The following is a 20,688-nucleotide window of genomic DNA, read 5'->3' as shown; positions in this document are numbered from 1 at the left end:
TTCTCCTGCCTCAGCCTCCCTAGTAGCTGGGATTACAGGCGTGTGCCGCCACCACACCCAGCTAATTTTGCATTTTTAGTAGAGACGGGGTTTCTCCATATTGGTCAGGCTGGTCTCGAACTCCCAACCTCAGGTGATCCACCCGCCTCGGCCTTCCAAAGTGCTGGGATTACAGGCATGAGCCACCGCACCCGGCCTCGAAACTTTCATTGTGAGCTATTAACAGCTTTTAACAATTTAGTATACTCCCATGAACAAAATTTGTAGCATACTTGTTTCTGTCTCCCTGATTTTCTCCAGAATTTGGAAACTATCTGTGAGTATTCTTAAGTTATTTGCACAAGTGTAATAAGAATCTATTTTCTTTTGTAACAGGACACAATTGAAAAAACTGGTTATTTTTACCAAGGCCTTGACTGGAATGGTATGCTTTCTTTTAAGGAATCGAACTTGACTTACTAAGCTAAGAAAGCCCTTGGAAACTGGCCTCATCTTTTGTGTACACAGTCCCTGTACAGGGCTTCTGATCTGTGGTAAGTAAAGAATGCCCCTTTCTGAGAGGCCAGGAACCCCAAGTTATCTTGTAACCTCAAGAGGAAACTCACAGGTATTTAACGGTACAATTCCATGGCTAGGCTCAGCTTTACAGTCTTATCTTAGATTCTTTCTATGGAACAATACATGTTACACTGTTAACTTTTAGCAACTTTTACTTTTGTCAGTAAGTTTGAGATTGTAATTATGTACTAGATGTAGAGCCTAGGACATAGACAGAAGTGCAGATAAGGTCTGACTTATTCCAGCATTTAACTCCATGTGTCCTAGGTCCTACCTAGCTACAAAGCAGGCAAGTTGTACAGCTAAGAGTTATAGTGGCATTTTATAAAGCATTCAGGAGGCCCAGTCACGTTTTTTTTTTTTTCTTAGATGGAATGTAGCTCTTGTTGCCCAGGCTGGAGTGCAATGGTGCAATCTCAGCTTACTGCAACCTCCATCTCTGGGTTCAAGCTATTCTGCTTCAGCCTCCCGAGTAGCTGGGATTACAGGCACCCGCCACCATGCCCAGCTAATTTTTTGTATTTTCAGTAGAGATGAGGTTTCACCATGTTGGCCAGGCTGGTCTCAAACTCCTGACCTCAGGTGATCCACCCACCTTGGCCTCCCAAAGTGCTGGGATTACAGGCGTGAGCCACCATGCCCGGCCCCCTAATCACTTTTAAATTGTACAACATTTCTTGCATAAATTCCCTTTTATAAAATTTTTACAATTTACACAGTCTCTCACATGCCTCAACTTTCTGACTTGTTATAAACATCCCTCTTTTTAAACAACCAGTTAATTTACTTTAGAACAAGAATTTACCATATAAGATTATTTTTTATTTTTTATTTTATTTTTTTTTATTTTTTATTTATTTTTTTTTTTTGAGACGGAGTCTCGCTCTGTCGCCCAGGCTGGAGTGCAGTGGCGCGATCTCGGCTCACTGCAAGCTCCGCCTCCCGGGTTCACGCCATTCTCCTGTCTCAGCCTCCCGAGTAGCTGGGACTACAGGCGCCCACAACCGCGCCCGGCTAATTTTTTGTATTTTTAGTAGAGACGGGGTTTCACCGTGGTCTCGATCTCCTGACCTTGTGATCCGCCCGCCTGGGCCTCCCAAAGTGCTGGGATTACAGGCGTGAGCCACCGCGCCCGGCCTAAGATTATTTTTTATATAAATTCTCTTTTCTTTAATATCAAAGATGATAACAGTCCTTTCCCTAAAGAAACTTCCTTCATGTCTGTGGACTAGATAGACTTCCTAAGGCCATAAGATTAGAAGTTAGGGTATTTAACGAAATAGTTCAAGATACAGTTATCTTTATTAAACCAATATTGATGTTTCATTATTTAAAAATTATACAAGCAAAGATTATTCTGTTTGGATTGAATTATAGTTTTGTACCCTCTATGCCAAATTTTGACATCTCATAGTATTTGGCAGAGATAAGTATGAAATTGTGGCTAGGTACAGTGGCTTATGCCTGTAATCCCAGCACTTTGGGAGACCAAGGCGGGCAGATCACCTGAGGTCAGGAGTTTGAGACCAGCCTGGCCGCTGCACTCCAGCCTGGGCAAGAGTGAGACTCCGTCTCAAAAAAAAAAAAAAAAAAAGAAAGAAGAAGAAGAAGAAAGTGGCCATCCTGCAAGCCACATAACTCACTCTGCAGGGCTTAACTTCTCCTTTGGCATCATAAATTTAGAGAGTCCTGCAATTTTTTTTTTTTTTTAACAGACCCAAAGTATTTGGTACTATAGAGAAGGGAAACATGGCTTCCCTCCACCTTTCATGGTTCTTTGGCTGGGCTATGAATTAAATTGACATGAAACTGACTAATAGGAGAGAAACCATATTTAATTCATATCTGTGTGTGGAAATCCCACAAAATATGAGACTGAAAGAAGGGTCAGATGATTGAAGTTTAAGGAATAGGATCTTAGGGCTTCTGGGGGTTGGTGGAGACACAGTTATGGGAAGGTGAGGGGAAGAATTATTGTATGGTAAATAATGGTTATATTGCTATGCAGATAAAAGTCTCTGGGTGGTCGGGTGCAGTGGCTCAAGCCTGTAATGCCAGTATTTTGGGAGGTAGAGGCAGGCAGATCATCTGAGGTCAGGAGTTTGGGACCAGCCTAGTCAACATGGTGAAACCTTGTCTCTACTACAAATACAAAATTAGCTGGGCATGGTGGCGTGCGCCTATAATCCCAGCTACTTGGGAGGCTGTGGCAGGCGGATCACTTGAACCCAGGAGGCGGAGGCAGGCTGCAGTGAGCTGAGATCGCAACATTGCACTCCAGCCTGGGCAAAAAAAGTCTCTAGGGCTCTAGGGTAATTCTTCTGGAGTAAGCCCTTTTCCCGATACAGGAATGTAGATTTCCTTGATAGATGTAAATTTACTTTACCAAAGAATAGCTTTCCAGAGCTACTCCTATGTCTGCAGTTTCTCTGAATAACCAGCTCAAAGTATGTCAAAGAAGTGTATTTGGAGATGGCACATTCTGGTTTCCCACAGTCATATTTTGGGGATATGTATGTCCTGAGCGCCAACAGTGGCAACACTTCCTGAACACCTGCCTGCTAAGCAAGGAATCTGGCCCCTTCCCTAGTGCCTGCTCACCTCTCACCCCAAGCATTAGCCTGGAGAGTGATTGATTGCTTGTTAAGTAAATGAATGTCTTGGAAAATAACACAACAGGCAGGCCAGAATTATTTGTAGAAGTCAACATGCACTGAGCATTTACTAGGTGTCAGAATCTGTGCAATATGTTGTATACCCATGGAGGCACCAGTTTGAGTCTGCGTTCAAATCCTGGCCCTGCACTTACAGGCCGTAGTACTGTGAGCAACCACTTTTGTAAAGTTAATGAGAGGCAAGCAGGCTGGGGGAAGAAGAGGAGCCTGGGTCCTCCTAAGGTGTAGACATAAACGATTGCCAGTCATTATTCTGGAGGTCATAAGATATGCAACTTCCCCAATTACTCCTGCAAATAACACCACTATTGTAGGTTGGTCGTTTGAGATATCTTTCCAGTTGGTGTTTGTTTTGTTTTGTTTTGTTTTTTGTTTTGTTGTTTTGTTTTTTTGAGACGGAGTCTTGCTCTGTTGTCCAGGCTGGAGTGCAATGGTGCAATCTCGGCTCACTGCAACCTCCACTTCCTGGGCTCAAGCAATTCCCCTGCCTCAGCCTCTCAAGTAGCTGGGATTACAAGTGTCCACCATCACGCCTGTCTAATTTTTGTATTTTTAGTAGAGATGGGGTTTCACCATGTTGGCCAGGCTGGTCTTGAATTCCTGACCTCAGGTAATCCACCCGCCTCGGCCTCCAAAGTGCTGGGATTACAGGCATGAGCCACCACGCCCGGCCATCTTTTCAGGTTTTTTGCAGCTCTGACACCCCATGGCTCCACCTAAACCTGATGGCTCTACCCAGACCACCAACCCCGCTCCTGTGGTCCCACCTAGAAGCAATTCAGCCTGCAGGAGGACAGCTTCAACCCCCTGTGATTTCATCTCCACCCCAACCAATCAGCAGCAAGCACCTGTTACCTGGCCACCCCCAACTCTTCCCCCACACTGCCTTTGAAAAACCCCTCACCTACAAGCTTTGAAGATGATTTGAGTACAAACTCATCTCCCATGTGGCATGGCCAGCCTCGTGTCTATTAAACTCTTTCTCTGCTACAATGCCATGGTCTTTCTTTATGCAGTGGGCAGGAAGAACCCCCCCAGGTGGTTGCAGTATTTGTCAGGGTAGCTCAATGAGCATCAGAGACCAGTTCTGCCATATACAAGGTGTATGACCTACACAAGGCTCTCGACTTCTCTGGGCCTGTTTCTTCATCTGGAAAATAGGGATAGTAATAGCATCTCTCCAAAAGGCCATGAAGATTAAATGCATTAATTCATATCAAGCCCCAAGAACATGCCTGACACTGGGTCAGCTCAGTCTACACTAGCAGTTAGTATTTCTGTCCTATGAAGAGGGCACTATTATTGTCCCTGCTTTCCACATGACTTACTGAAGCGCCAGTATTTGAACCGTTTTTGCTCCAGGGAACTCTCTTCCTGTGTGAAAGAAATTACAGAGATCTCCTGGTGGTGCCAGAACCAACTGTTTGCACATAGCTTTTGTCAACTGGGGATCAACCCTCATGAAATCTGGATGGCAGAGAGCACTGAATAAAGCAAGCCCTTTAATGTACAGTTCTACCATCAGGAGCCTCCTCCTAGCTGGGCTGCAGGGCAGATTACAGACACACAGTAGGCTCTTGGTCTTGCTGGGAGCCACACCCACCCTCCGCCTGCCTTTCCCCGAGCTCTGGGCGGGGACAGCTTTATACAAAACGAGCTGCCTCTGGCCCCTCCCATGCAGAGTGAGTGGAGAACTGGACCAGCAGGTAAGTGGGCAGAGCGGGGCGGCTCAGGCCTGTGAGGGTGCCGCTGCAGCTACCAAGGCCGGCTGCTAGCTGGGAGCATGGGACGCTGACCAGGATGTGGCAGGGGCACTTGTCTGGAGCCAGCAGGTGTCTGGTGGCCTTTCCCCTAGTTTCAGGCTGCCATGTCGGGAGAGTCCAAAGAGATAGGAGTGAAGAAAGGTTTCCTCCTCAGCTGGCATTTGGAGTTGGGACAGGCTGAGCCATTCAGGTGAATTCCAGACCCCTGGTGCCTTCAGACCAAAAGGCTGGACCCATGCTGGGTGCCACGGCTCACGCCTGTAATCCCAGCATTTCGGGAGGCCGAGGCAGGTGAATCGCTTGAGCTCAGGAGTTCAAGACCAGCCTGGGCAACATGGTGAAACTCCATCTGAACAAAAAATACAAAAATTATCCGGGTCAGACATGGTGGCATGGGTTAATAGTCCCAACTACTCAGAGGCTGAGGTGGGAGAATCGCATGAGCCAGGGAGGTTGAGTTTGCAGAGTGAGCTCAGATTATGCCACAGCACTTCAGCCTGGGTGACAGAGAGAGATCCGGTCTAAAAAAAAAAAAGAGGCTGGGCCCCCACTGACTTTACCTAGGTGCATCTCCATGCTATCTCCCAACGACTTGACCAGCTGAAGCCGCAGGAGCCTGGGAAGGAGGCTGGGAGTTGGAATGGACATGGAGGGGAGGAGAACTGGCCTGGGGGAGGCTGCTCCACCAAGGTCAGCCCGTGGGAGGCCTGAAGCCCTTCCTGGCTTTGGGAGGGAGAAGAAGGGGAAGAGAACTCACAGTCTGCTTCTGCTGCCAGCCTGAGTGCCTGTTATCTCGTTTCCTTTTTCCTGGTCCACTGAGCCCAGAAAGGCTGGACATTCCCAGACCCTTTCACAGATGGAGAAACCAAGGCCTAGAGAGGGTGAGCAGCTGACCTGAGGTTGCACAGCTGGTCAGCACAGGCCTGGATGTCTGCCACAGCCTGAGGTCAGGGTTGGGACAGGGTTCGGGGAAGCACTAACTCCTCCCTGGGCCTTGGTTTCCCCACCTACGCAATAGGGATACTGAGTTGGGATGAGTTCCAGGGAAGCTCTGGGGTCCTAGCAACGAGAGGTAGAGATGGCCTCCTGCTACATGTGGCTGTGAGCAGTGAGCGTGGCTGAGCTGGGCCCAGGCTCCCAGTGCTCCAGCTGCCTCCTGCCTCCTGGCACCTCCTTGCCTCCCTCTCAGCTGCAGCTTCCCGTTTTTCCTTGTCTCTGTGCCTCTGTTGTCCTTTCTCCCCATTTCTGCTTCTAGCTTTTGGTTCTTTCTGTCTCTTTGTCTCAGTCTCTTCTCTCTCACCCCTTCATCTCCCATCTCTCCCTGTGGGTTTTGTGGTTTTGACCTCTCAGCCTCCCTTCTTCAGGGGCTCAAAGCCAATCCATTCCTACCCACTCTCATGAGGGTGAGGCTAGGGCCAGGCCCTAGGTAGATGCCTGCAGGGCTCACTAACTTCTCCAGGAGCCTGGAGCCCAGGAAAGCATTAGCTCAGACCCTTGCCCAGAAGTGAGATGTATCTAGTGTCGGGCTACCACCTGGCACCGCCCCAGGGGTCACCCTGGCCAACACAACCCGCATAGCTGAGGCAGGTTTCCTCCAGTCTGGCCCACAGGGCTAGGTGCCTACCAGCTGGCAGATTATCCCTGCAGAACAAGAACCCAGCCATGGTACCAGGAGCTCAGGTGGCCCAGCCCTTAGCAAGCCAGATGGTCACCTGGGCACTGGGAGAGAGGACAAGTCCCCGCTCACATGGAGATTACACTCCCGTGGGAGAGACCAGCACTCAACAGATAGACACAGATAAACTCCCGTAACTGAGCTGGTGTCAGTAATACTTTGATGGAGGAAAGCAGAGGGCAGGAGAATGCGGAGGGGGGCGGGGGGCGGCGGGTGGGTTGGAAGCTGCCTGAGCTCCCTGGAGGAGATGGCCCAGCCCACACAATGAGGGTGCACTGGACCTCGACAGAACCCCACTCCCAACTCCCTTCACTCTCTTGGGCTGGGGGCTCACAGCTTTTGATGCAAGAATGCAAAAGAGAAACCTTTGCCTGGAACTGATCCTTCTAGCTTCTCTATCCGTTGCCCACCCATTATGGGGCATCTTAACTGTCTCATGTGAAGCCTTAGGTTTCTGGTCTCTGGTGATCACAGAGGGGTCCTGGATCCTTGGGAAGCAGATATGTCTCAGAGCCTCTCTCATCTTCTCCCGAGCCTGTACCCCATTTCTCTCTTTCCCCGGCCCAAGTCTCGGGAGGCCGTCTGTGAGCGGAAAGAGATCCTGCTCAGCTTGGCCCCCATGGCCTCTTCAGAACCCCTTCACGCCGAGGCCTTTCTCAGGGCTGGGTCCACAGTCAAAAATGCCTGGATGTAAAGTTCAACTCCCAGCTGTATGACCCTCGGCAAATTTATTTCCCTTTCTAAACTTCAGTTTCCTCATCTGTAAAATGGAGATAATCATAATGCCAGCCTCAGGACTATGGAACAAGATTTGATAGGTAATGTGTGCAACGAGCTTAGCACAGGGTCTGGCACAATAAGCAGCTGATGAGTAGCAGCTATGGTTGTCACTGTTGTCATGGTGATTTTTAGCCCCTTTGTAACAGCTTCCTAACCCGCCGAAGGTTTACTCCTCCTTCCTCCCTGGTGCTTCATGTTTCTCCTCACAACAGCCAGCACGATAACTAGATTAGAGCTGGTCTCCCCTGCCTACTCATGGAGCTTTTTGCTCTAGGGAAAACACCCAAGCTCTCACCACAGGGCCCTAGGGAACCTGCCCTGTCTCCTCCCCTCCCACCTCGCTCCCGCTGCTGCAGCCACACTGGCCTCCTAGCTATCCTTTGAACAGCAAAACCCACTTCTGGGACAGAGCAGGCATGGCTGCACCCCAGGGACTTTCCACTTGCTGTTTTCTCCCCTGGACCGTGCTTTCCACAGACAGCTCACTCCCACACTCCCTTCATGTCCTCTCCTTGACAGCTGCACATTCCTCATTCAGGAGCTTTGCTTTCCTCCGGAGTCCTTGCCACCATCTGACTTGCTCTGTGTTTCTGCTTTTTATTCTGCTTCGTGACCACTTCCCACACCTTCCTGAGAGCAGGGATTGTGGTTGAGCACACAGTTGGTGCCCAAGAAATATTGGTTAAATGAATAAACAAGAACTGCAAGGTCACTGTAAAACAAACAAACAAACAACAACAACAAAAACAGAAGATGCAGACATGCATCTTTTAAAAGTATCCCAACACATTCCGAACACCAGCCATTCTGAGTCTCTCCTTTTCTCTGGGGCCTTTTTGCACATGTAGTTCCCTCTGCCTAAGACATTCGCTTCGTTGTCATTGATGACTGTTCCTCACTGTTTCCCTGAGGTCCAAAAGCACGCCTCGCTTTTGAGGAAGGAGACAATTTGGGAGTGGGCCACGGCCATAGTGCAGATGGGTCACGTGGGGACCAATCCCACCGTGCCTGGTTTCCAGACAAGGAAACAGACCCCCAGAGCCAAATCCCATCCCTCAAGTGACACAGCGGTGGCGGCACCTGGGTCGGAATCAGAGAATGTGTCTTTGTGGGGAGCGGGGATTTAGGTTTTCAGTGCTTAGGACTTGTTGAACATAGAAGAAAGTCAGACTACTGCCCTGTCTGCCCTCATCTCCCCATCCGGCCCTCCGTGGGAAAGCTACTGATGTTTGTAAATGTTTAACTGGACACTCTCCTTAGTTTAATAGCTTTTCAGGTGGCAAAGGTCACCATCATCTGCAAATTCACCTACTCCCCTTAACTACTGACTTAGCCCTCTTTATTAGGTATGTCATTTATTGCTTTTGCTGTATCTTCGTTTATTTTGCACCTTCGTCTGCTGTCTTGACCTGGAAGGGTGAGTCAGGCCTGTACCGCCGGACTGTGCTTCTGTTCATTTCTCCTGGAATGTCTGAGGCTATTTCGGGAAATATTCAGAATACAGATAGTCACTACAGTTTTGACTCCAGTCTCGATATATGAAATGACTCTTGGTCTCAATTTATACTTTTGGTACCAAATTCTCTATGGAGGGCTCTTTGTTCCTCTGTTCCTCCCTCTTTCTCTCTTCTCCTTTTTTTTTTTTTTTTTTTTTTTTTCATTTCTCTGCAAGACATTTGCCCCCAAGTGTCTAAACAACTACTTTTGTTAAATTTTGATTTTTTATCAAATCCTGGTTGGGACAGGACCTAAGTTTCAGAGTCAGAAAGTAGGTGGTAAAGGAGATAAATGTATTCATTAGTTTTTGGTTACTATAATCTGTCAATATATATCCTGGAACATGTATCTCTGTGCACTTAGTACAGAGTAGTTTTTGTTTGTTTGTTTTTGTTTTTTGAGACAAGAATCTTGCTTTGTCGCCTAGGGTAGAGTGCACTGGTGTGCTCTTTGCTCACTGCAACCTCCACATCCCGAGTTCAACCAGTTCTCCTGCTCCAGCCTCCTGAGTAGCTGGGATTACAGGCGCCCACTGCCATACCCGGCTAATTTTTTGTATTTTTGATAGAGTCAGGGTTTTACCATGTTGACCAGTTGGAAGCTGGTCTTGAACTCCTGACCTCAAGTTATCCACCAGCATCGACCTATCAAAGTGCTGGAATTATAGGCGTGAGCCACTGCACCCAGCCTCTGAGTGTTTTTGTTGTATATAAAATAAGAGTGACTTAAACAACATAGAAGTTTGTTTACAATTTAACAATAACATTAAACAAACAAACAAAACAGTTCAACACAGGCAAAACAGGACTGGTATGGGTGCTCTCCGCCACAAAATCCCAAAGGAGCTTAGTATGCATCTAACCTCCACTGCATGCCTCATAGCACAAAATCGTTGCTGGAGTTCTGGCCATCACATCTGATTCCAGACAGCCAAATGGAGGAAGAGCAGAAGGGCCACTCCCTTATTGTTAACTCTTTCCCCATCTGCCAGAAGGAATACCCACTTGTGACTGCAGCATTTACCACAAGATAGCTGTGCCACAAAATACCTCGCTTTTATTATTATTTTTGCCTCGCTCTAGTATATTGACTTTGGAAACAAAAGACATCACTCCATTTATAGCATTCTGGTTTTAGTGGTTGTATTTCCATTTACAAAACATAGTCATTCTCAATTGCTGAAAATCTCAAATCCTAGCATTCCTACATGTGATGTTAACATTGCTCTCAAACAGTTGCTGGCCAAAGATTTATTTGATGAATCCAGTTTTTCTGAAATAGATGAGTCTGATGTTATTTCTGGTTAGAAATAACTCCAAAAACAGTTTTTACATTTTATTTTGACATTGAAAATCAGTCAGATTTAGGGTTGGGCGCGGTGGCTCAAGCCTGCAATCCCAGCACTCTGGGAGGCCAAGGCGTGGGGATCACTTGAGCCCAGGAGTTCGAGACCAGCCTGAGCAACATGGAGAAACCTCGTCTCTACTAAGAAACACAAAAAATTAGCTGGACATGGTGGTGCACGCCTGTAATCCCAGCTACTAAGGAGACTGAAGCAGAGGTTGCTGTGAGCCGAGATCAAGCCACTGTAGTCCAGCCTGGGCTACACAGTGAGACTCTGGAGACTCTGTCTCAAAAAAACAAACAAACAAAAAACACCAGTCATAATCAGTCAGATTTGCTTCAACCTCAAATAGTATATTTACATAAAATTACATGAGCGCTGGCAACGAGCTGCACTTTTTTTTTCTAAACAGGAAATGGGCTAAGGAGACTACTCAGAGTCGCATATGAATTCATTGGCTTGATGACAGGGCCGTATGCAGCTACAAGGAAGTCTGGGAAATGTAGTCCTTTAGTTGGATGGCCATTTGCCTAACAAAAACTGGGTCTCTTTTTTTATTTTTTATTTGTTAAGATGGAGTCTCGCTCTGTTGCCCAGGCTGGAGTGTAGTGGCATGATCTCGGTTCACTGCAACCTCCACCTCCCAGGTTGGAGCAATTCTCCTGCCTCAGCCTCCCGAGTAGCTGGGACTACAGGTGTGTACCACCACGCCTGGCTAATTTTTGTATTTTTAGTAGAGACGGGGTTTTCTCATGTTGGCCAGGCTGGTCTCAAACTCCTGACCTCAAGGGATCCGACTGCCTCAGCCTCCCAAAGTGCCAGGATTACAGACGTGAGCCACCTTACCTGGCCGTTAACTACATGTTTTTGAATGCAACTGATATGTTTGTTGAAGCAGTAATCTTATAATGATGGTTCACTGAGCCCTTACTATTTGCCAGGCACGGTTTTAGCACTTTGCATGTTCCTAGCAACAATTCTGATGTTGGTACTGACATCCTAACTGTTTTGCAAGAGAAGACAGGATCCTCTGAAGCACAGGAGATTAAGTCACTTGGCTCAGCTTGTAAGGGTTGAAGCTGGGATTTGAACCCAGACAACTGGTTCCAGATGCTACTGCAGGAGACAGCGTCAAGATGGCCCGAGTCTAGGATGGAGAAAGAGGCCAAAGTGGGTGGCCACTTCTTCCAAAATATTCCTCAGAAGCCAGAAATGCTGAAGGTTGCTTGCCATCCCCTCCATTGCTGATCACAGTAACAAACTGTTAAACACACTGGGCAAACCAAAGTAATGTATCTGCTGTCTGGCTTTGGCCAGTGCGTTAATAATTTACAAATCCTAAGCTAAGTCATTGAGAAAGACCCTTCCACCTTCAAAACGTCGGATTCCCAAGCAGCCCCTGCCCTCAAAAAGCTTCAGTCTCAAGGTATGTGCCTGCATGCACCCACACAAGAACGACCTGAAATGCAGGGGTCATGGGGCCCTGGTGAGGACACCTGAGAAGGCGAGGCAGCCAGAGGTCTCCTGGAGGACGGGATCTTGTAGAAAGCTTGGATGCGGACAGCAGAGGGGGCTGGTGCTCCAGGCTGGGAGGACAGCAAAGGCAAAGGTGTGCCACTGCTGCCTGGGAGTTTCCCCTCCCTCCTTGGGTGCTCTTGGCACGCCTAGAGCAGGCCTCACCTGTGCTGTAAGTCAAGTCAGCTTCCTAAAGGAGAGGACGGAGTCCTCTCAGAAGGGAGGGGGCAGAGCTGGACTCTTAGGAGACCTGACTGCGTTACACCCCAGGAGTGGCTCCTCCCAGAGAGGAAAAGGAGGTGGCCAGAAAGGCAACTGAGCATTGGGTTCGCTCAGCGAAGGTATGAGGAAGGAAGTCCCAGCCCTGTGAGTGAATTCCGTGTGTGGGAACCATGGGGAGGAGCCACCAGGATTCAGGAGTTTCCTGGGTGAGGCGTGGCCACAACTGACACTCCTGCTTTGTACTAGAAGGAAGGAGTATGGAGTTAAAGACTGTGGCGTGAACTGAGGAACCCTGGACAGGCCACTTGCTGCAGGCGACCCAGTCCAGATCCCAGGAAAGCCCCGCTGCCCCTTCGGACCCCGTCTCCCATCTACAAAACGTGGAGATTGGCCCAGTTGACGTGTCTCTACAAAAAGGTGCATATACCACTGGTGAGTTCAGTTGATACCGAATGGGGGAATCTTTTCCCTTTTTAAATTTTCATAGTCATGTGTTAATTCTCATGTGAATTAGACAAAAATAACGATGTCACCAAACCTGCCATTTCACGATAATGATCAGTAACCCTTAGTGGTGCTTACTGTATGCTGGGACTGTTGGAAACAACATAAACCCACCAGCATCCTTACATCTCATTACAAGCCACGGAGTTCATACTATCACTATCCCCTACTTGCAGATGAGGAGATGAGGCAGAGAGAGGCAAAGTCACTTGCCCAGGGTTACCCAGATTGTAAGCAGCAGAGCCAGGGTCAAACTCAAACAGCTGGCTCCAGAGCCTCACTCCTGGCATCTCCCATATTACTGCTCAGACTAAGGGTAGATAGAAGAAAGTTGTTAGTAACAGCACAGGTGGGCTGCCACTGGTAGCTGGCAAGGGGGTAAACAGATGGCAAAATGGTTCTGGAGTGCTAGAGGAAGTGGTCTCCAAAGGCCACCTAGAGAGTTCTATGATTTCAGGAGGAAAGAAAGCCAGATTGAAATCTCATTTCAGGTAACCATATATTTGCATCAGGTAATATGTTTACATGGTTCACAAATCAAAACTCTATTAAAAGATATACTGAGGCGGGGCCGGGTGCAGTGGCTCACACCTATAATCCCAGCACTTTGGGAGGCTGTGGGTGGATCACAAGGTCAGGAGATCGAGACCATCCTGGTTAACACAGAGAAACCCTGTCTCTACTGAAAATACAAAAAATTAGCCGGGCGTGGTGGCGGGCGCCTGTAGTCCCACCTACTTGGGAGGCTGAGGCAGGAGAATCACTTGAACCCAGGAGGCAGAGGTTGCAGTGAGCTGAGATTGCGCCACTGCACTCCAGCCTGGTGACAGAGTGAGAATCTGTCTCAAAAAAAAAAAAAAAAAGATATACAGGGGCATCATCAACATCCCTGCAGTCCCTGTGTGTCCTTCAAGGGTTGCTTTGTGCAAGTACAAGCAAAGAAAACATATTTTTCCTCCTCTTGTATGACCAAAAGGCAGTACACCTTTTCCTGGTCCCATTTACCTGCCTTGATTTTGTTTCAAGATTATCAGTATAGCCTAGAGACCTTTCCTTATCATCCAGCAAGATCTGCTTTCCTTATTCCTTATTCCTTCAAACAAGTATGTGGTATTCCAACAGGTCCCTTTAATTAGCCATTTTTCTGTTGGTAGCCACCCAGGAGAAAATTTCCTACAACTTGTTATTACCAACAAGATCACAATCTATAATAACCTTGTACATGAGTCATTTTGTCAGGCTTTGGGACAATCTCATGGTGAGAAATGGCACCTGGAGTAGTTTTCCTATTGTGAATGAAGGTGATAATATTTTCATTTCTTTAAAGCTTATTGTTTTGTCTGAATTGTTCATATCCTTGGCCCTCTTCTATATTGGGTCTCTTTGTTCTTGATTTTTAAAAACTCTTTATATATTAGGAAGATGAGTCCTCTGTCTGTGATTTATGTTGCAAATATTTTCCTTATGTTTTCATTTAACTTTTGACCTTGCTGTTGGTACGTTTTGCAGAAGCTGCTTTGTTTTCTTTTGTGTGTTGTATTGAACTTTTCTTTCACGAGTCATAGTTAGAAAAGCCTTCCCTTGTTTTCTGCTAATAAAAAGCCAGCTTGGGCCAGGCGTGGTTGCTTACACCTGTAATCCCAGCACTTTGGGAGGCCGAGGCAGGCAGATCACCTGAGGCCAGGAGTTCGAGACCAGCCTGGCCAACATGGTGAAACCCTGTTTCCACTAAAAATACAAAATTAGCTGGCGTGGTGGCATGTGCCTGTAATCCCAGCTATTTGGGAAACTGAGGCAGGAGAATCACTTGAGCCTAGGAGGCAGAGGTTGCACTGAGCCGAGATCATCCCATTGCACTCCAGCCTGGGCTAAAAGAGCGAAACTCCGTCTCAAAGAAAAAAAAAAAAAAAGCCAGCTTGTTCACAAGAAGGGGAGTAATAAGAGAAAACCCTGGGCCCCAGGTCCCAGCATCTTGCTAGGTGGTGAAGTTGAAATTACTCACCTGGTGTTCTTCTCTGCCAGCCCCACCGCAGGCTGATCTGGGGAAGCCTCTGGCCCAGGACAGATACCGCCATGGCCTTCCTGATGCACCTGCTGGTCTGTGTCTTCGGAATGGGCTCCTGGGTGACCATCAATGGGCTCTGGGTAGAGCTGCCCTTGCTGGTGATGGAGCTGCCTGAGAGCTGGTACCTGCCCTCCTACCTCACGGTGGTTATCCAGCTGGCCAACGTCGGGCCCCTCCTGGTCACCCTGCTCCATCGCTTCCGGCCCAGCTGCCTTTCTGAAGTGCCCATCATCTTCACCCTGCTGGGCGTGGGAACCGTCACCTGCATCATCTTTGCCTTCCTCTGGAATACGACCTCCTGGGTGCTGGATGGCCACCACAGCATCGCCTTCTTGGTCCTCACCTTCTTCCTGGCCCTGGTAGACTGCACCTCTTCGGTGACCTTCCTGCCCTTCATGAGCCGGCTGCCCACCTACTACCTCACCACCTTCTTTGTGGGTGAAGGACTCAGCGGCCTCTTGCCTGCCCTGGTGGCTCTTGCCCAGGGCTCGGGTCTCACTACCTGCGTCAATGTCACTGAGCTATCAGACAGCATACCAAGCCCAGTACCCACGCAGGAAACTGACATCACACAGGTACCCAGCATCACCCGGAGCCATCTCAGCACTTGGCTTGGTCACAAATGTAGGGGAGGGAAAAATCTGCTCCCCTCCATCTTTCTAGGTTCTTTGGTCGGTCTATGAATTAAACTGACATAAGGCAGATCAACAGCAGGAAATCCATTTTAATTACTTACAGACATACACATGGCAGTCCCCCCCAAATATGAGACTTAAAACAGGGCCAGATGATTTCAGCTTATATAGCATCCTGAGCTACAAAAGGGAATAGGGACTTGGGGCTTCTGCAGGATGGTGGAGAAAATTTATGGGAGGATGAAGGGAGGAAACTTACGGTGAATAAACATTACACTGTTATGCAGATAAAAGTTCCTCAGGTGATAAAGGCCGCCACCTTTCTCTTCCTGGTTCAGATACCTCTTCTTAGTACAGATAAGATACCTTTACTAATAAAAATTTCCTTTAGCTGTAAATTTATCTTACAAAATGGTAACTTTTCAGAGCTACTCCTTAGTCTGCAATTTTTCAAAATAACCATCTAGAAGTAAACAATATGCCAATAGGTCAATTTTGGCGTGGCATATTCTGGCCTCCTACAGTCATATTTTGGGATGGCATGTCCTGAGGGCCTCTGTTTCCCAGATGGTGGCTGGAGCAGTGTTCTTCTTTAGGTGGAGGCTCTCCCTTAAGTGGTGGCTCTCTGCTTAGGTGGGGGATTCTCCCTTTAGGTGAAGGCTCTCCCCTTAGGTGGGGGGCTCTCCCCTTAGGTGGGGTCTCTCCCCTTAGGTGGGTGGCTCCCCTGCTCAGTCAGTCTCCAGCTAGCCCCTCCTCTGAACATGCTTGTGCTTGCCACTGCTGTGGGGTAGCAGAGTGGTAAAAGGTGTAGCTTCCAAGTCAGAAAGCACCAGGTGGAGTCTGGCTTTGCCACATTCTCCCTGTGACCTTCAGGTAAGGGACAAAGCATCCCGATACCTCAGGTCCCTCTAAAATGGGAGATGCTGGTCCCCCCTGCACAGGCCTGTTAGGAGGCACAGGGGCTTATCCATGCCCGGTGCCCGTGCTCAGTGGGCAGTCAGTATGAGCAGTCATTATTGCCACCTTATTAGTTATGTTTATTTACTAATTATCTATTAATAATAACAGGTGATCTGTATCCTGTATTATCACTGTCATGATTGTTGTTCTGCAGTCTGATCCCCTCCCCCGACCAGGGATCTGACTGACCTGTCTTGTCCTTTGCAGGGAGTTCCCAGAGCTTTGGTGTCCGCCCTCCCCAAAATGGAAGCGCCCCTGTCCCACCTGGAGAGCCGCTACCTCCCCGCCCACTTCTCACCCCTGGTCTTCTTCCTCCTGCTATCCGTCATGATGGCCTGCTGCCTCGTGGCGTTCTTTGTCCTCCAGCGTCAACCCAAGTGCTGGGAGGCTTCCGTGGAAGACCTCCTCAATGACCAGGTCACCCTCCACTCCATCCGGCCACGGGAAGAGAACGACTTGGGCCCTGCAGGCACGGTGGACAGCAGCCAGGGCCAGGGGCATCTAGAGGAGAAAGCAGCCCCCTGCTGCCCGGCCCACCTGGCCTTCATCTATACCCTGGTGGCCTTCGTCAATGCGCTCACCAACGGCGTGCTGCCCTCTGTGCAGACCTACTCCTGCCTGTCCTACGGGCCAGTTGCCTACCACCTGGCTGCCACCCTCAGCATTGTGGCCAACCCTCTTGCCTCGTTGCTCTCCATGTTCCTGCCTAACAGGTGTGCTCTCATCTGGTCCTAGGGAATCCTAGTGGGGGAACACTTCATTTCAGAACCCAGAATTCCAAACGCACCCACTGGGCTGTACATGTAGTGGTTAAGCACGTGGTTTTCGGAGCACCCCGGTCCAAATCCCAGCTCTGCCACTTGTCAGTTGTGTGTGATAAGACAAGTCACTTCAGTTCTCTGTGCCTCAGGGATATTTATCGGAAAATGGGAGTAGTAACAGTTCCACCTCCTAGGACTGCTGGAAGCATTATATGAGCTGATTCTATAAAGCTCTTGGAGCAGTGCCTGGCACGTGGCAGGTCCAGCCTAAGTGCTGACCATCATTGTCATAAGCCCATGAGGAGGAGCAGAGAGCCACCGGAGTTCCCATTTATATGGGGAAACCCTGAGGCTTGGAGAAAGAGCTTGACCTGGTCTAATTCCCAGGATTTCAGCCCTGCCCTCCTGCCTCTGATCTCCAGCTGATTCCGTTAGAGCCACAGTTCTAGAAGAATGGCTGGGCAAATTGATAAAATGCAGATTGAACCAGCCTAGACTGGGACCTGGGATTTCAATTTTTAGTAAGGAACCCAAACAGTTCTGAGGCAGGGGCTTCAGACTCCTGTATGAGAAATACCACCTCGGGATCTTGACATTTGAGGTAGGTCCTACAGCCTCGCATCCACGCTGGCCTGCCTGCCCTCACTGGCCTGCTTATACCCACTCTCCCAGCCCAGAAGGAGGACAGTGAGGACAGAAGATCTTGACAAAAAGCTTGCCAGAAAGCTAACTTTCTACCTTGGGACCTAGAAACTGGAAAGAGGATGGAGGATTTGAGGGAAGCAGGACCAAAGGCCCCGACCTGCAAATCTAAGAAACCCCAAATATTAGAATTACAGAATTTGAGTCATGGAATCCAAGAATCTTGGAGCAGAAAGAGTCTTTGAGGGTATAGGCAGACCTCCATCTGTTCTTACCCAGGGCGTGGACCAGTCTTGGTGTTCTGGATACTGGAGAGTGGGACCCCAATGGACAAGGACTTCTGAGGAAGGACAGTGTCTTCAGTTGTCAGATGTAGGTTTGCATGGAAGGCCACCTGTAGAGAGATGCTCCTAGCAGCAGCAAACCAGCTGCCAGGGCCCCTGGAGATCAGCAAACTCCACATTGCAGAGGCAGGTAGCTGAGGCCAGATGAGGAGGGGTCCCCTGAGGAGGCACAGCAGGGTTTGCTGTACCAATGCCCGGATCCAGCCATCTTCACTTCAGCCCAGCTTCCTGGCTGAGGCTGGGGGTGTGTTGCAGGAGGAAATAGCAGCAGGTAAACACTAGATGGGCCCACAACTGAGCCAGGCCCTGCATGCTCTGCTCCTGGAGGTCACGCAGACTTGCAAAACTCCCATTTGGAGGCTCAGAGACTAGTCTCAGCTTAAACAGTAGAACTGGGATTTGAACCAGGACCATCCGGTGCCAGACTCCATTGTGTTTTTCTTGCTGGGGTGCCAGGCCCTACCGTTAATGCTGGGGATGACCCAGGCCAGCCCTGCCCGCTTAGGAACCTCCCTGACCCACTTGGGCCAGGCAGCCTGGAATTGTCCACATCTAAACTAACTCTGGAGACACTGGCCATCCACATGGACCCCGGCGGGGGCGGGGAGTCAGAGGTCAGGCTTCCCGCCTCCACTCACCTCCCCTACTCTCCTCTAGGTCTCTGCTGTTCCTGGGGTTCCTCTCCGTGCTTGGGACCTGCTTTGGGGGCTACAACATGGCCATGGCGGTGATGAGCCCCTGCCCCCTCTTGCAGGGCCACTGGGGTGGGGAAGTCCTCATCGTGAGTATCCGGCCGGTGGGGCTGCTCCCGCTCCGTACCCCTCAACTCTGTACCCCTCAGCTCCTAGCCACGGCCTGGGAGAGCCTGGGCGCAGCCCTTTCCCGGGAGCAGAGTCTGTGGGGCTCTCCCAGGAAGCGCCAGGTGGGAGGGGTGCCCCTTCCTCATTTGAGAGTGGAGGCTTAGGGAATCGAGGTGACTGGTAGGCCTCTTCCCACCATGTGTACCTCAGCAGTGGCCTTCTCTCAAAGGCCCTTGACTTGATCATGAGCACATGAGCCCAGAAAAGCCATTGGGTTCTCCTTTGCCCCCGGGCGGTCAACTCATGGGACCCGTCAGCCCCTCAGGATCACTCCCAGAAAGCTCTCCTTGCACCTAGAGAGTATTCCATGGGTTTCCCTGAGCCCTGTGAGAGTTCTTTGTCCTGGCGCTCGCCCTGCAAGCCCTGTCACTCTGCATCTCTTCCCTCCCGTCCCCGCAGGTGGCCTCGTGGGTGCTTTTCAGCGGCTGCCTCAGCTACGTCAAGGTGATGCTAGGCGTGATCCTGCGCGACCTCAGCCGCAGCGCCCTCTTGTGGTGCGGAGCGGCGGTGCAGCTGGGCTCGCTGCTCGGAGCGCTGCTCATGTTCCCTCTGGTCAACGTGCTGCGGCTCTTTTCGTCCGCTGACTTCTGTAATCTGCACTGTCCCGCCTAGGCATGCCACCAACCCCGCCCCCATCGCTAACGGACGGAACTGGGATCCAGAGAGGCAAGGTCACAGAGCAAGTGGCAGGAACAGAGATGCAGAGCCTGAGTAATTGAATCATGAACACAAGTGCCCACTACGGACTGTGGGGAAGATGCGACCTGGAAATGCAAGGTGCAGCTCTATCCCCAACTCTGTGTCACAGTACCTGTGACTACAAGTTCGGATCTCCTTTGCTTTGACTCTCAAGAGAGGACTGATTTGCAGCATCTAGCTGGAGGCAGGCCCAAGGGTGTTAGAAGGGAAACAGCTGGGAGGGTGAGCTGTCCCTTCAGGCTGTGTGACCTTGGGAAAGTCACTTGGCTTCTCTGTGCCTGTTTCTTCATGCATGCAATGGGGATTACAGTAAGTACCAACTACCTCACAGGCATGGCACAGAGACAAAAGGAAGAAGACAAAAGGAGGGCATAAAGCAAGCCCTCCTGGGCCACCTGCTGACCTGAGAGTCCATCATAGTAACAAGAGTGGCGGTCAGCACAACCTAGAAGTAGCCAGAGGGTTGAGACAGGCCCCTGCCCTCTCTCCTTTGCCCCTCAGTCTCACAGAGGGGCTTCTACAAGACAAGCAGCTAGCGATAGAATCTTGGGTATCTTGGCTTTCGGATTCCCAGTGTGGAGAGACAGAGTACCCCACACACCCCTTCCTGTCATCCTTCCTGGCCCATAAAGCCCACTTGTTGGAGAGTAAGTACCTTCCTGGAAGCAGGAGGGGGTGATTTGCCGGTGGGGCTGGGGAGGGCCCATCCCTGAGCCTCTGAAAGTGAAATCCCCAACCAGGCTGGGGACCAGACACGCAGACCCCCTGGAAGTATTCTCTCAAATGGAGGTGGCAGAGGTGATTGTTATTTTGTTTTAGCTTTAGTTTTTCATTTTTTTAAATAAAGACATTCCCTGCTTTTACACTCAGATCTTCCTTCAAAGGAGAAATTCAGGCATGGCACAGTGGCTCACGCCTGTAATCCCAGCACTTTGGGAGGCCAAGGCTGGCAGATCGCTTGAGGCCAGGAGTTCAAGATCAGCCTGGCCAGCATGGCAAAAACCCATCTCTACTAAAAATACAAAAATTTGCTGGTCATGGTGGCACATGCCTGTAGTGCCAGCTACTCAGGAGGCTGAGAATTGCTTGAACCCCGGAGGTGGAGGTTGCAGTGAGCCAAGATCGTGCCACTGCCCTCCAGCCTGGGTGACAGCAAGACTCTGTATCAAAAATAATAATTTTAAAAAG

General features: G+C 49.6%; 1 protein-coding gene and 1 long non-coding RNA gene across 4 annotated transcripts in view; one reads left to right on the top strand and one right to left on the bottom strand.

Annotated features, from left to right (window-relative positions):
• The window catches only part of LOC139358485 (uncharacterized), a 142,466-nt gene that overhangs the window by 5,166 nt on the left and 116,612 nt on the right, over positions 1 to 20,688 (bottom strand). The gene's annotated exons all lie outside the window — the stretch shown is intronic.
• LOC105496125 (solute carrier family 52 member 3) lies at positions 4,917 to 20,363 on the top strand. 3 transcript variants are annotated; one of them, XM_024797404.2, is made up of 6 exons: positions 11,438 to 11,719; positions 12,280 to 12,462; positions 14,557 to 15,174; positions 16,402 to 16,907; positions 18,599 to 18,722; positions 19,201 to 20,363. In XM_024797404.2, exons 3-6 carry the CDS (start codon positions 14,608 to 14,610, stop codon positions 19,411 to 19,413), a joined length of 1,410 nt encoding a protein of 469 aa, XP_024653172.2. In that variant the 5' UTR covers positions 11,438 to 11,719; positions 12,280 to 12,462; positions 14,557 to 14,607; the 3' UTR covers positions 19,414 to 20,363. The 3 variants fall into 3 exon arrangements, with proteins under 3 accessions (XP_011764547.2, XP_024653172.2, XP_011764545.2); XM_011766243.2 differs by having other exon boundaries at positions 12,277 to 12,462; XM_011766245.2 differs by lacking the exons at positions 11,438 to 11,719; positions 12,280 to 12,462 and adding an exon at positions 4,917 to 4,939.

Source organism: Macaca nemestrina, chromosome 15, assembly GCF_043159975.1.
Source record: "Macaca nemestrina isolate mMacNem1 chromosome 15, mMacNem.hap1, whole genome shotgun sequence".
Taxonomy (NCBI): domain Eukaryota; kingdom Metazoa; phylum Chordata; class Mammalia; order Primates; family Cercopithecidae; genus Macaca; species Macaca nemestrina.
This window is presented reverse-complemented; position numbering and strand designations above follow the sequence as displayed.